At 41.8% G+C, this 16,199-nt stretch overlaps 1 protein-coding gene across 5 annotated transcripts in view; it reads left to right on the top strand.

The window, feature by feature from the left end:
- Positions 1–13,225, top strand: part of NINL (ninein like) — a 145,464-nt gene extending 132,239 nt beyond the window's left edge. For 3 of the 5 annotated variants that reach the window (XM_039843552.1, XM_039843550.1, XM_039843549.1), the window contains 3 exons: positions 5,887–6,045; positions 9,067–9,180; positions 12,344–13,225. In XM_039843552.1, coding sequence (XP_039699486.1) covers positions 5,887–6,045; positions 9,067–9,180; positions 12,344–12,535 — 465 coding nt within the window. In that variant the 3' untranslated portion in view covers positions 12,536–13,225. Of the gene's footprint in view, positions 1–5,886; positions 6,046–6,809; positions 6,917–9,066; positions 9,181–12,343 lie in introns of those variants that run through there. The other 2 variants (XR_005648841.1, XM_039843551.1) reach the window with 2 other exon arrangements.
- The last annotated feature ends 2,974 nt before the right edge of the window (positions 13,226–16,199 follow it).

Genomic DNA, 16,199 nt, shown 5'->3' with positions numbered 1-16,199 from the left:
TTTAGTCTCCTTCAGTCAGTCTGTCCTTGGTTTTTAGGACCTTGGTACTTTCAGAGATAACAAGTGATTATTTTTTAAAAAGTTCCTCAGTTTAGTTTGTTTGATGTTTCCTTGTGATTAGGTTTAGCTTATATATCTTTGGCAGAAATGTTCCAAAAATAATACTATGTTCTCATTTCATCCTGTGAGGTTTACAGTGACTTGTCCCATTCCTAGTGATTCCTGGTTAGGTAGTGTTGGCGAGGCTATTCCACAGTAATGTTACTTTTCCCTTTGTAATTAATGAGTATTTTATGGGTAGATACTTTGATATTATGTAAATATTCTGTTTTTCATCAAACTCTCACCCACTTAGTTTAGCATACTTTGTTTCTTGGTAGAGTCAGTTATTACCATGATAGTGGCCAGTTGGTGACTAATCCTACCATTCCTTTGATATTTATTAATTAGTATTCCAGTATAAGGAAGAGCTTTTTCTTTTCTCCATTTATTTATTCATTTATTTCATTATATTACTATCATAGGCTCGTTTTATTCAATGGGTTATTAACATGTTACCCTCAGTTACTGATTGCTTGTAGACGGCTGTCTTCTCCCTGTGTCTTCATATGGTCTTCCCTGGTTCGTATCTGTGTCCTAATCTCTTCTCGTTAGGACACCATCATATTGGATTAGGGCCTACTCACATAACCCCATTTTACCTTAATCACCTCTTTAAAGACCCTATTTCTAAATATAGTCACATTCTGAGGTAACTGAGATCTAGGCATCATAGGAATTGGGAGGTGGGACACAAATCAGCCTATTACAAATATCATAACCAAGCTATTGACATTGATACAATCCATGGATGTTATGCAGATTTCACCGGTTTTACTTGTGTACTCGTGTGTGTGTGTGTGTGTGTGTGTGTGTGTGTTAAATTCTACACAGTTTTATCCTGTGTAGGTTCATGTATCCAGATACTGAACAATTCTAACTCCACAAGGATCCTCATGTTATTTTATAATCACATTCACCTCCTTCCTGCCCACCTACCTTAGGCTCTAACCCTTGTCCTTTGCTTCTAAAATTGTTTGATTTAAAAATGTCATATAAAAGGAATCATACAGAATGTAACCTTTGGGACTGACTTTTCTCATTTATCATACCCCCTATAGATTCATCCAAGTGGCATGTATCAGTAGCTAGCTTCTTTTCATTGCTGAATAGTATTCCAAGGTATTGATGTTCCACAGTGTGTTTTGGCACTAAAAAAAAGATAGCTGGGCTGATTTCAGTTGGGGGCAATCGCAAATAAAGTTGCTATGAACATTCCTATTGCAGGTTTTTGTATGCACTTAAGTTTTCATTTATTTCACTGGGATAAATGCCCAAGAGTATAGTTACTGAGCTGCATGGTAGTTACATGTTATATTTTATAAGAAACTGACAAACTGCTATCCAGAATGGCTATAACAGTTCACATTTCCACTAGCAATGTATTCTTTTTTTTTTTTTTTTTTCAGCAACGTATTCTTGATCCAGTTTCTCCATATCCTTGCCACCATTTAGTGTTGTCACTATTTTATTTTGGCTACTCTGATAGGTGTGTATTGAGACAGAAAATCTGGAGAGGCTGAAGCTAGGTATCCCCTTCTCACATTGATTCCATTCTGGTAAAGTAGTTTCGTTTGAGGACAGGAGAACAGAGTGCTGTGCATGTACTTCAAAATGGGCACTGTATTAGTCTGCTCAGGTTGCCATACAAAATACTACAGACTGGGTGGCTTAAACAACAGAGATTTATTGTCTCAGAGTTCTGGAGGCTAGAATTCCAAGGTCAGGGTGCTGGCTGATTTGGTTTCTGGTGAGAATTCCCTCCCTGGTTTGCAGACAGCTGTCGTCTCACTGTGTCCTCACATGGCCTTTCCTTGGTGTGGACACACAGAGGGAGAGAGACTGCTCTTCTTTTTCTTCTTATAAGGTCACAATCCTATCAGATTAGGACCCCACCCTTTGAGCTCATTTAACCTTAATTACCTCCAAATACAATCACATGGGGGTTAGGTCTTCAATGTATGAATTTGGAGGAGGGGGAGGAATGTGGTCCATAGCAGTCACTTTATTGTCTCCTTGTTAGAAGCATGAGGGCATTTTCCTGATGAGGCTCAGGAAAGTTGGGGGCTCCCCGAAGACTGGTGTCCTACGACTTTTTAACTCTCAAACCAGTCCAGTCACAGTCTCCAGCATTCGTCCTTACAGTTCCGGTTTCCTGTTGTGTTTCAGCTGCAGCCATCTGCTGTTGGTAAACTGTGATTCTCTTTGCCTGATTCTTCAGTTTTCAGGGCATTGGTTTTTCCGGTGACCTCAATTCTCTGATGAATCTAAGAAGAATTATTGATTTTCAGTTTAGTTAGCTTTTTTTCTTATTGAGAGAATGGGAATGATGAATTCCAAGCTCTTTACATGCCAGACCAGAAACCAGAAATACTATTATGTTTTTAATTTGGGTTTCCACATGCTCACTGTTAGGACATACAAGTACAGTGGATTTTTGTGTGTTGATCTGCTTCCTGTAACCTTGCTGAGTTTACTTATTAGTTCTAGGAATGCTTTTGTCTCCTTCATCTTCTTAAACCCCTGCTCCATCCCTGAGACAAGTCCCCATAGCTCTTCTCTCCTAGCCTGCCTCTTCCCATGCCTGGCTCATGAGAAGTTTCTGTTGTGGAGATGGCCTCAGATCACTCATGGGCAGGTAACTTGTCTTGGCTCCCAGATTTGGGTGTTTCTTTCCATGGTGAGTATGTGGTAGTCTTGCTTGGGGCTTCTCGATCAGGAGGATAATTCATGGATTGATTTAAGACGAAAACTTCAGACTCTGCTTCTGCCTGAGGACCAGCTTGTTCTGTAAATGACCCATCTGGGGATTTCTTGGCCCCAGAGAGCAGCTTGATCCCTTCCCTGTTCCAGCTTATGTCTAAGACATATCTGTAAATGAATCATAGGTATCCATTTGCTTTATTTCCCTCAGATTCTTATTATGAAAAACTGTAAACACACAGAAAAGTTGAAATGATGTACACTGATCAGCCGTATATCACAACTTAATTCAACAGTTGTTAGCTGTCATATGTGCTTTAGTTGTTTATATCTGTCTTTGTATTTCTGTGCATGTGTTTGTGTTTTCTGAACCATTTGAAAGTAAGTTAGAGATATAATAATACTATTTTAGTGGGTGTCTCCTAAAAATGAGTGTGTCTTCCACCTAACCACAGTACTGCTGTCACACCTAACAAACTTAATCATAGTTACTTAATATTATCTATCCAATATTCAGACCATATCCACATTTCTCCGATTATTCAGAAATGTCTTATATAGTAGATTTTTTGGAACTGGTATCCAGTTAAGGTTGACTTACTACATTGAACTATCAATGCTATTCCAGATTCACTGGCATAAAACAGGTTCTTTACTGTGCTCTCAGAGCCTCTGGGTCAGTGATTCAGACAGGGCACAGAACAGACAGCCCATCACTGCTCCGTGACATCAGAGCCTTGTTTGGGAAGCCTGGATAGCTGGGGTGACCGAGATAGCTGAGGCTGGAATCATTTCTCCATGTGGCTGGGCTACTGAAATGATTTTTGTGAGGTGTTATCAAATAGTGAGTGTTCTAGGGGCACCAGGTGCAAGGTGCAAGGCTTCTGACCCCCTCCGAAGTCACTTCATATCACTCCCACTAAGACCCCACAGAGCCACAGGGAGGGACACGGGCTCATTTTGGTGGGCGAATATCTAGATCACATTGCAGAGGGGATGTGGGATGGGAGAGGTTGTTGAGGACATCTTTGGAAAATACGGTTGGCTGTGATATGTCTTTATAGTCTTTTTCATCTAGAACACCTGTTTCTCCCCCATAATGCTGACTTTTTAAAGAGACCTGGCAGTTGTCTTGTAGGTCATCTGCCTTGTGGATCTGTCCAGCTGTTTCCTGATAGTGTCATTCAGTCTGGTGCTCTGAGCTTGTTTTTCTTTATAAACTGGAAATTAGGCCTGAAGGCTTGATCACATTCAAAATAAACGTTTAGTACAAATATCCATGTGCTCAGGAGATAGCTGCTGATATCTCATTTTGCCTTCTACAGTAAAATCCAGATTAATGCAAGTTAGAATTAAAGTAGTGACCAACATAAACACACCTCCCAATGTGCCCTGAAGAGGACACAGTGGCACCTGAGCACTGCCTGGGTCTAATCACAGGGAGCATCAGACTGACCTCAAATGAGGAACTGTTAAGGGAGAACGGGAGGGACTGTGTTGGTCAAAAATGTCAGTGTCATACGAGATAAAGGCTGTGGAAACATTCCACATTCAGGGAAGCTAAAATGACCTGACAGATGAAGGCTCTACCTGATCCTGGACCAGTGGCATGGCAGCCATGTTAAGCACACTCCCCTTCAAAGGAAATGTACTGTAGGGCTGTGGCTCTGAGAACCACTTTGCATGCGTGTGTGTGGAGAACGCCGACCACAAAACATGAGGACAATGCTGTCAGCCAGTGAGCCTGGGTAAAGGGTACATAGATGTACTCTGTACTAGACTTGCATCTGTTCTGTAAGTTTGAAATTATTTCCAAACAAAGACTTTAAATAATAAAGATGAATAGAAGAAAATCTACTAGTGTGTATAAACCAGGAGTTGACGAAACATTTTATTTCTGGCTATTTATGTAATCAAGGCTGTCCCAGAGGACAAAGGTGAATGTATTTTGATACTGAAGAACAATTTTAATTTTCACAATAAATGTTATAAACACAATAGAGCTTCATACCAGATGTTAACTGCCATGAACTTATGTTGTGGTGAAAATACCTCTACCCTCAGTTCTGAGGTTCTAAGGAAAGGACAAAATGATCAATTTACAGAGAAAGAAATGAGAAGTCATTGCAAGAAAAATATGTAGGCTCACTGAGCTTGAATAATCTAAGCTGAAACAACTAGGTCCCATTATGTGCTTATCAAACCCTCAAAAACATAGAAGTTGTTATTAGCACAGTCCTGGGGAAAGGGTGTGTTGTGTGCGTTGCCAAGTGTGCTGAAGCTGGCTCAGAGGATGCCACTGAAAACATCTGAGCTGCTCACACCTGGCCTTGAGAACTTACGGGAAAAGCAAATAAGCAAAAATACGGCTTATCTGAAGATATGCGTGACAGATAGTTGAAAATAACTGGAATTTCCATGGTGAAAGACTGTAGGGCTTACTTCCTAGTTGCTGTCTCAACTCACAGTGCATTTGTTTATCCACCCAGGGAGCATTTGTTTAGCATCCACCATCTGCTGGGCAGTAGTTATTGAGAAAAAGCAAAATATGCAATTTAATCAGCACTTACACCCTGCTGAAAGCTACATTTATGTATTTAGTGACAAAGATCAGAGGAGATTTTGAAGAGATTAATTTAGGGTTTATGAATTTTAAGTTTAATTAGGGTTTTTTCCTTCAAATTGCTTAAAATAATGTTAGAAATAACCATGGAAAAAGTGAGAAAAACATGAAAGATCTTCGTAAGTGTGGTTTGGCGGTTCGTGGTATATAACCACCTTCTGGTGGTCCAGATGTGTCTCATTTCTTCTAGGAATAGAACAGGGTTTCACATGCTTGCATTATTGCTATTTATGTTGGATCATTCTCTGCACTGGAGGATGCTGAGCACCTAACCCACTAGCTGCCAGTAGCAGTCCCCTGTCCCAGCTATGGTAACCAAAAATGTCTCAAAACATTGTAAATGTCCCCTAGAGAAAAACGGAAATAATCTCTGTGGTCGAGAACCACTGAAATGATCTGAATTGAGCTGCTGGTTTTAAAAAACAACTTTTCCATCTGTGTTTCAACCCTTTTTGATCTAGAGTCAGAAATGCAAGGATGAATTGACCCAACTTAACCACAGAGTCCTTCAGCTGGAAGAGGAGGTCTCTACCCAGCAGGCCCGAAATGAGAAGAACTGCATCACCATTCAGGTATTAACACAGAGACTGGAAGAGGCTGGATGCCGGGTAGAGCTGCAGGTGAGAGTAGTGGCCTGTGGGTAATGGCGCAGAGAGGAGCGGGCATGTTAGAGTAGCAGCTTAAATCAGAAACAGCCCTAAAGTGCCAAGAGGTGGGCACTGCCCCAGTAAATGAAGGGACAGACTTAACTAACAAGCAAGCCCTGGGAAATATGTGGACTTAAACAGCTTTTGCAAATTCCTAGTATCTAGAAAAAAGTAGCAGAAAGGAATTAAATTCTGATGATAGGAGAGTAAATTGGTACAACCTCTCCAGAGGAGTTTAGCAAAGTATGTATCAGGAGCCTCAAAAATGTCAGTATCCTCTGACTTCATGGATCTACTATGAGAATTTTACCGGAGCATCGTGTAAAGACTTAGCTAGAAATATTTTCATTGCTGTGGTATTTGTAATAGCAAAACAGAATTGGAATCGGCTTGAATCATGTATCAACAATTTACTGAATGAGTCAGTAAATTATGGTATAGCCATTAAAAATAGTGTTTTCAAATATTTAATGTCATGGGGAAAAGATCAAGATGTAATAAGGAGGAAAGCACAGCATACGACACTGTACCAGTCTCATCGGTAGAAATGCTGTGTGTAGGGGAAGGGCTGAAGAATGACAGCACGATGTCAGGTGTGGTCCTTGGGCTGCTGGGATCATGAGTGATTTAAATTTTGTAATTTTTGGTATTCTGTAATTTTCTGAAGTTTCTGCATCAAACGTATTAGATTGCTGAGATATTTCTTATCCTTGCGAAATTGATTTTTTTAATAACAGGGTGACCAAATCCAAAAACTTCAACACCTGAACAGGAATGTCAGAGCCTAAGACTATCAGAGCCACAGCTGAGAGAGACCTTTGAAGAAAGTCAAGACCCAGTGGGTGTATGTGACGGCCTGAGGTGCTGGGTCCATCCCAGAGACATTTTTGGGCCGGCCTGAAGTCACACAGCTAGTGGGGCACTTACCAGGCCCAGGGCTGAAGTCAGGCCTACTCCAGGGTTGGGTTGACCTTGAGCAGACCATGTGAAGAGCTATCCCTCAGTTTACCTCCAAGGGAAGGCCAGTAAGCATGCCTTTGGGTATGCCCTCTATAGCAGCGGTCCCCAATCTTTTCGGCACCAGGGACCAGGGCTCCTATGAGAATCCGATGCCTGATGATCTGAAGTGGAGCTGAGGTGGTGATGCTAGCTCTGGGGAGCAGCTGCAAATACAGATGAAGTTTGACACTTGTTCACCCGCCACTTACCTCCTGCTATGCAGCCTGGTTCCTAACAGGCCATGGACCAATACTAGTCTGTGGCCCGGGGGTTGGGGACCCCAGCTCTACAGAACTGAGCCAGAGGAAAGCGTTGGGGTGGCCTCTGAGGAAGGGAAATGGTGTCAGATCCAAGGCAGCCAAGAGGCCACACAGCAGAATAGACCCCATAGGTAACAAGCTCTATGCTCCTGTCTCACACATATTTACTTGTACACAGTGAAGCCCTGAAGTTACACTTGCCTGTGGGTGTCACACCGCTGATTCCTCTCTCCTGTTCCAGCATTTAGCTAGCTCTTGCAAGGCCCAGGAGGTACAAAGATGGGGAGGCAGGAAGTTCATTTCTGGGGACAAACAGGAACCTTGGGGTGCTCTGACAGTGTGAGGTACAGGAACTCAGAGTGGGGGTAGCCATTTCTTCCTGGGGGAGCCAGGTATTCCAGCAGGAGGAGAGAATAGCAGGTATGTAATAGTGGGAGGTGTCCTGAGGACCCAGTGCAGACTCAGATGTGGGGTACACTTGGAGGGCCAGGAGGCTGATAGGGAATAAAGAGGTACACTGGGACAGGCCACCCCAAGTACAGTATGGAAGGCGTCTCTAACTCATGTGGCTTTGGTATGGTACCTGAGCACCTCCCTCTGCTGAGCCTCGCTGCAGGTTCCCTCTATGGCTCCTGGCCCCATAGCTGGACTTGTCCGTGGTCGCCTGATGTGAGAGGGCAAGATGCTCAACGCTGTAGAGAGGTCAGCCTTGGTATAGGACCCTCCAGGGCTGTGGGGGGCTCTCAGCTTTCCCACTGTAAGCACGCACTTTCTCAGAGGTGCCTCTGTGTATTTAGGGGTTCCCCTCTCTATTTTTAAGCCTGAAAGGAATCTTGAGAAATTGCCTTGGCTAGTTTGAACCCTTTGAAGCTAAGGAGTCAGCCATTGTTACTGGCACAAGATACTTTAGCAATCTTGTTGTTCTGAGCTGGTTTCCGCTTCTTTGTGATTTAGAGGATGATTCCCCACCCCCACCCAACCCCCCCTGCCAAACCACACTGATCAAAGTCCAGAGAAGGGAAATAAAGGTGTCTACAGAGTAGTTAAGGCACCTCTGGTTATGCCGTGGTAAGGATGAGCATGGAGCCATGTGGCAGGGAGCCAGTGTTGTCACTGGTATACCCATAGGCGGTTCCAGGAGGCACATCTAGGAGGTCACAGAGCTGAGCGAGTGGGACAGGTACTAGCAGGATAGCAGTTCATGTGAAGCTATAGGAGATCGCAGCACTGTTTTAGATTTTCTAAGTCCAGGGCAGGAGGGATGTGGAGATCAGGAGCCAGAGGGCAGGAGGTGCTTTCATGAGGGAAAAAATTAGAGCAAAGCTTGAAAGGTGGGTAAATTTAATGTTTGTAAAGCATAAATTCTGGCGAATAACCTTTCAGCATTATGCAAATGTTAAGCTAGACAAGAGAAACTATTATAGATTGTGACAAAGAAATTTAATCAGAAATCCTTTAGAAATACTTGGTATGTTTGGGGAAACTCACTTTGGAGTCATTATGATTAATTTTTTTAAGACAAAGCAGTCTGCCAATTATCCTTAAACTATAAAGAGAAAACAGTTTTGTGGCTAGTGACACAGCATTTTTAACTATTACTCTATACAGATGAAAGGTTATCTATAGTTACTCAGATTTGTACATTTCAGCTAATTTCCATTCTAAAATAAGTAAGCCTGAGATGGATCCTTTTTTTAAGTATAAAATATTGGTCTGTAACCTCCTTTTGTGGCAGGAAGAACATAAAAAACAGCTTAAAGACACAGAAGAGCAGGTAGAAGAGATGGAAATGATTTTGAAGAACCTGGAAATGCTCCTACAAGAAAAAGTCAGTGAGCTGGGAGAGCAGGTGAGTGAGGGCTTCTGTCAATGCACACGCATATCCTCTTTCAGAACTTTTTTTTTTTCCCCTTTTACGGGTATTCAAATAATTGATCCAGAAAGAGACTGTCTTGTCACAGAATGCAAGAGAACCCCATGTTCATTTGGAGCCACTGAATCTGGGGCTCTGTTTAAACTTCATTTTCAGAATCTGTGCAGTTTTTTGTCAGATTAACAAAATCAATAGAAAACTGATTTTACTAAATATGTACCCTACCCTGTTTGCACATTGTGTTTATTTTCTTTTGTGAATTGTTTTAAGACATTTTTTGAGGTATTCACATGACTCAGAAAGGACATTCATTCATTTGTTCATTCAGTCATTCAGCAGATATTTACCATGCACCTGTGTATATCAGGGCATTGTTCTAGGTAAACCCTGATATGAGCCCTCAAGGACCTTATTCTGGAGGCAAAGACAGACAATAAGATAAATAACTTCAGGTTCTGAAAAGTGCTCTGAAGAAAAGAAAATGGTGATGGGTGGGAGCTGGTGGGGATAGTCATGGGACCACTCTGAAGAGATGGTGTGGGAACAGACACCAATGACCCAGCCATGGGATGGTCTAACTCTGTCCGCCAACAAAGAACAGGTTGGTGTTTTGGAAGGGAAAATGTTCATTGGATGGGACTGTCCTGTGCATTGTAGTGCTAAATGCCAGTAGCACTTCCAATCGCGAGGACACCTGTGTGCTGGGGGACATGCTGGAACCCCAAAGAGGAAGTGCATTCCAGGAATAGGGTCAGTGCAGACAAATGTCTTTAGATGTGACCAAGCATGGCACGTTGAAGGCCACTGAGGAGGTTGCTGTGGCTGGTGTGAACTGATGGACAGATATAGATAGGCAGGGCTCCTGCAAGGTCAGTAGTTTAGATTTTAATTTAATTGCAATTAGAAGCCATTGGAAGTAAGCATGATGACCTATGTTTTTAAAGCAATCACTCAGGGAAAAAAAGAAATCAAGGGCTGCTATAGGGAGCAAAGAAGAACGACAAAAAAGGTCATAGCTGCCCTGATCAACACAAAAACTTCGTCTCACTCAGCCAGCAAGTTAAATCAGTAAGGACTGGTGGAGCAGCCAGCACCCCGGGTGCTGAGAGGAGCGGCAAAGCTAGAGGCGAAGGAGAGAGAGAAAAGGCAAACACCAGCCACTCCAGAAGAGTTCTGTTGGCAGTGCAAGAGGAAATTATGCGAAATGTGGTTTGGGAGGCCAACTGAGAGGCCATGCTATGTAATAAATATTTTACTACATAGTAATCGAGTATGGTTTATCTGAGGAATCCTGAGCAGAGCCCAAATGGGATGAAACATTTGGGCTGCCTCTTGTTCCTGAATCATGGTAGAAAGTTTCCAGGCTGAGTCAGTCACTCTTCTAGGTCTGTTCCCTTCCTTCCCCACCTTCCCTGGATTTGCTTTACCATCCACTGACCATCTGTCTCCCTATGCTCACTTTCTCTTCCAACTGTCACAGTCTCTTCATGACTCCCCCTTACAGTCACTCCCTTGCACACTCAATTTATCTCTTCTCACCTGGTCAAACCTCAGTTCTGATTTAGTCTTCTGGCTGTTGTCCACATACACAGCCTGCAACCTCTGACTTGCTTGCACTCCCCTCTCCCCTCTGACCTCCAGCACCTCTTCCCTGTCCTCTCCCCTGGGATCACAGCTGGTCTCCTTGGAAGACCAGAAGTGCTCAATCCAAAGCAAATGTACACTCTCACCTGGCCTGTGCCATCTCACCTGGACCCTCCCCAAGCCCCACTTCCTCTGGGTCCTACCAGTTCTCTGCTCCTTTTAACAGAAATCCCTTCAAAGAGTGCCCTTGTGGTTCACGCCTGCCACTGACTCATGTCCAAAACTTTGGAGTGTGGTAAGCTCCTCCCCCAACCCACCCCCACTCACACTGTCCCTATCTAGTCTACTAGCCCCACCTTCAGAGTAGAGTCAGAACCCAGCCACTTCTTACCCCACCTCACCTCACCCCACCACTGCCATCTTCATCCTTGGAATCCCTTTTCCTCCTCTGATCTGTTGTCAGCACAGGAGCAGCAGAAGTCCTTTACAAAAGTGTTTGAGGTGCTGGCCCTACTCTGCCTAGAGTCTTCTAGTCTTCCCAGGTCTTTCAGAAAAAAAGGCAGTTTTTATAGTGGTCTCCAAGGTTCTGCAAGATCTAGTGCCCTACGTAGCCAGCATGGCCTCTCAGTTGGCCTCCCAAAACCATGCCCTCTAGCCACAGGACTCCTGGCCATTGTCATCCACAGCATGAGGCAGCCTCTAGGTCCTTCCATTTGTTTCTCTCTCTGCCTAGAATGTTCATGTCCTGACAGCTTCATGACTTATTTCAGTACTTTATTCAGACCTCTATTCAAATGTTGTGCAGAGCAGCTCTCATTTACTTCAACCAAAATAGGAACCCCTTCCTCAGCTGTCTGTCCCCAGCTAGGTTTTCTCTTAACACTTCTCACCATCTGACACTGCACAGTTGTTTCTGATCTGTCTCCATTCACTAGAATAAGTGCTCCATGAAAGCAAGGTTGTTGCTAAAGCAGTGCTTGGCACATGATGGGTGCTCAGTAACTACTTAATTGAATCAAATGTTGGCTTAAGAAGCCCAAAGCCAGGACCTCTGTGCCTTTGTATCTTGAATCAGGACTCATGACTAGAGTGGCCTTGTGTCCTCATCACTGAAGCCCCTACGGCTGTTGTGTATGGTGACCACGCTAGTTTGCAAGCGTGAATGCAGTACCTCAGTGTGTCCTGGGTGACGTGATGGGTCTACAGAGCACACCGGGATGAACTAAGCATTTTTGGCACTCTTGACAAATTTCTTGTTTTACATTGTCCTGAATAGTCCTTTTTGAGGCCTATGGATTTTAACTTTTTATGTCTTCATTTCATGGTAAAATCAAAAAGTTGACTTAAATGTTCTCTACCACTGTTCTGAGATTCTCAATTTCCTCTTCTCACGCCAGGATAACAAAAATTGTCATGACATTTGATGTTTGTATCAGATCTGTAAAAAACCCCAAATTATGGTTTGAAAAAAGATGAAAGAGTAAAGGGGGACAAGCTAGTAGTGTGTAGCATTTCTGTACTAGATTTACAGTAAAGTATGGCTTTCTCCCCTTAGTTTGAGAAGAACACAAAATCTGATTTGCTGCTCAAGGACCTCTATGTGAAAAATGCTCACCTGATAAAAGCACTTCAGGTCACTGAAGAGAAGCAACGAAGAGCTGAGAAAAAAAACCGGATCTTGGAAGAAAAAGTTAGAGCTCTCAACAAACTAATCAGTAAGATCACTTCAGCCTCCCTCTCTGTGTAAAGACTGCTTGTTTCCCTGGAATTCATTTTGAAAGAGCATCTTTTAAAATTAAGCCACTGTGTTGCCATAATTTTCTATGGCTCATTGTTCATGTACCCCTGGACATATGAGCCAGATGTTGGGGAAATAGACATGTTGGAAAAAGACTACTTTTTAAATTAGTGGTCCTGAGTAATTTCCTGGTAAAATTCCCAATTTCATTCACTGAAATCAGGTTATGGGGCTCTCAGCTACGAATGACTAAAAGAAACTGGTAAAATAAAACAATTTCGATGTTGTGCTTTTGACTTTGGCTTCTGAGATTAAAATGCAAAATTAGGGCTCTGTACAGTTTTGCCATTCCACTGTTACTGCTTTGGGTTTAGTCCTCTCGATGGTGGGTCTATAGAAACATTTCAGAAAGGCTTTCACTCACTGTGACTCACCCAGCAGTAAAGGACAAAGGAGGGAAAGCCCTTTCAGTTGTTCAGGAAGTCCTAATATAAGTCTATGGACTCAGGGACGATGGTATTTATTGTGAATGCAATCTTTTCCTCACTGAAATATCATACTGGAAATTCTATTACATGTTTTAAAAAAGCATAGGTTTATATTCAAAATACAAGTAAATTATGGTCATTTGGTTTATCAGAATAAACTACTGTAATATGAAGAGTCACTATTTGCAATAAACTTTTCTATTAAAATTGATTTAACTTCTACGTTTGTTTTTAATTATGATTTCAAACACAGAAAAAGTTTTATAAGAAACACTCCTGTGCCCATCAACTAGATGACTAAAAACATTCTGCTACAGCATTTATTTTTTAAAATTATTTATTATTATTATTTACGCCTACGGCATCTGGTCTTCCTATGTGGTCTCCTATCCAAGTACTAACCAGGCCCGACCTTGCTTAGCTTCCAAGATCAGACATTGGGCTTGTTCAGGGTGGCATGGCTGTAGACCATGGACCGTGGCTCCACTGGGTCACAAACCCAGAACCTTTTGCGTGTAAAGCAGACATGCTAACCGCTATACTATGGAACCACATCCTCCACTACAGCATTTTAGATAGAAGTGCTACGCCTAATCTCATTCCCCTTCCTGGAGGCAACCACTATCCTGCAGCTACTGCATCCTGTCCCCTGTACATTTACTATATGTGCTTGTATGAGAAAAATCTTAAAGCACTATAGAAAGCTCAGTTCTTGGACAGGAAGACTCAACAACATTAAACTGATTAATGTACTATATTCCCAATAAAAATACAAATAGGTGTTTCCTGCTCCAGTCAACTACTTGTCTCAGAATTCAACAGTTCTGTTTATATGTACAACTAGATAAGCAAATTAAATAATCTGGAAAACTCTGAGAAAAGAGCAATGAATGGGGATTAATTCTACTAGTTATTATAAAATAGCCAAGTCTCAATGGGTTACATGGGTATATACATTTGTCAAAACTCATCAAAGGGTACACATCTTCATTCACTTTGGGCTTCTGGCTAGGACTGGAGTGGCAAAGAGTTTGGATCTAATAGACCTGAACAACACTATCGACTAACTGACGTTTATAGAACCTAACAGCCAACAATAGCAGAAGTGCACCTGGAACATTTACCAAGCCAGACCATATTCTGGGCCTTGAAACAAATCTCAAATAATTAAAAGGATTCCAGTCATGAAAAAAGTATGTTCTCTAACCAAGGTGAAATTAAATTAGAAATCAAGAATGATATCTGGAAAAATCTGCAAATATTTGGAAACTGAATAACACACTGCTAAATAACCCACAAAGCAAAGAAGAAATCGGTGGGGGAAATCTGAAAATATTTTGAACTAAATGAAAATGAAAACATACCAAAATTGTTGGGGTGGAGCTAATGCATTACTTCGGGAAAAATTCATAGAATTTAATACTTAATTTAGAAAAGAAGAAAAACCTCAAACTCAGTAACTTCAGCTTCCACCTTAAATAGCTGGAAAAAGAAGAGCAATTAAACCCAAAGTAAGCCGAAGAAAGGAAATACTGAAGATTACAGAGGTCAAGAAACAAAAAAATGGAGTTGGAAAACAATATGCTACAGATTAAGCCCAGCATCATGGCTTGTTTTTGTAAACAGTTTGGTACAACCAGAGCCTGTTTTTGTGCTACAGTGGCAGCCACTAGAGACTGGCCTACAAAGTCTAAGATACAGAAAAAGTTCATTGATTCCTACAATAGAAAACAAACGGAAAAAAAAAGCCAACGAAGCCAAAAGCTGGTTCTTCGGAAAGATTAATAAAATTGGTAAACCTCTAGCCAGGATGATCAGGATAAAGAGACAAATAATTCACCAGTAGAAGAAATAAGATTCACTACCGAATCTACAAAAAGTATAATGCATGTTATGAACACTAGGCCAATAAATTCAATGGAACAGATGGAAATTAGCAAAAAGCTCATTCCAGAACAAACTGAATTGCCCTATTGCTATGAAAGAAATTGAAATTGTGTTAACTTTCCTACAAAGAAATTCCAGGTCCAGATGTTTTAAATGTGGATTCTACTAAACATTTAAGGAAGATATAATACCAAGTTTATACAAACTCTTCCAAAAAATTAGGAGGAAGTATTTCCCAACTCATTCTATGACAGGGTTACTCTGGTCCTCTTAGACAAGACTAGAAAAGAACGCTACAGTCCAATATCCCTCATAAACACAGATACAAAAATTCTAAAAAAAATTTTAGCAAATCAAATCCAACAAAGTGGGGTTATACTGGGAATGCAGGGTTAGTTTAACATTGGGGGAAAAAATGTATCAAAGATCAACATCTTTCCCCAAAGAGACTCATATCCAAATGGTTCTATAGGTATTAAAGCTATTTAAAAGGTTACATTTCTATTTAAAATAGGCTAAAGTACAAGTACCAAATCATTTTACGTACCAGACATTGACACCAAAGCTGGCTGTGGTGGCCGCTCAGTGTTCTCGCCTTTGTGTGGTTCATGAAGTCCCTTCACTGAACTGGGCAGCCTTTGACCATATGCACTAATGGGATGCAGTATGAGAGGTAGTCCAGTACCAGGCCAAGCCTTTCAGAGAACTAGCAGTGCCCACTTCCATCCTCTTAACACTGTAGGAGTCCTGAGCTGCCAGTTAAGAAGCCTAGCCAACTTGCTGGAAGGAACCATGTAGAGAGAGAGATACCACACAAAAATGGGAGGTGGAGCCACCCAGCCACCATTTTGGGGGCAACAGAGCCCCCAAGTAAGATCTGCCGAACCACCAAGCCGAGCCCAGACAACCACAGAATGATGACAGCTAATAACACGGTGTGGTTTAAAGCCTCTGTTCTGGGTGGGTAATTTGTTTCATAGGAACAGATAACTGACAACACAAAGTATAGACATACATACAATTCGCAAATGTGTCCCCCTTCTAAAACACTAGAAATCAACATGACTTAGTTACAAAATTCTCCAATAAAATAAATCAAATATTGCAGTTCGCCGAATGATTAATACAGCATGGCCAAGAAGAGTGTAACCCAAAGAATGCAAGTAGTTCAACAATAGAATTCTATTCATATAATTCATAACATTAGGGAATTAAGTGAGAAACCATATGATCATCACTCAAGTTCTAAAAGTGCATTTGGAAAAATCATACTTGTTAATTACTACTTTGTTTTTAAT

This window comes from Pteropus medius, unplaced genomic scaffold (assembly GCF_902729225.1).
Source record: "Pteropus medius unplaced genomic scaffold, Ma_sr-lr_union100, whole genome shotgun sequence".
Classification (NCBI taxonomy): domain Eukaryota; kingdom Metazoa; phylum Chordata; class Mammalia; order Chiroptera; family Pteropodidae; genus Pteropus; species Pteropus medius.
Note: the sequence above shows the minus strand (reverse complement) of the source record. Positions and strands in the feature narration are given on the sequence as shown.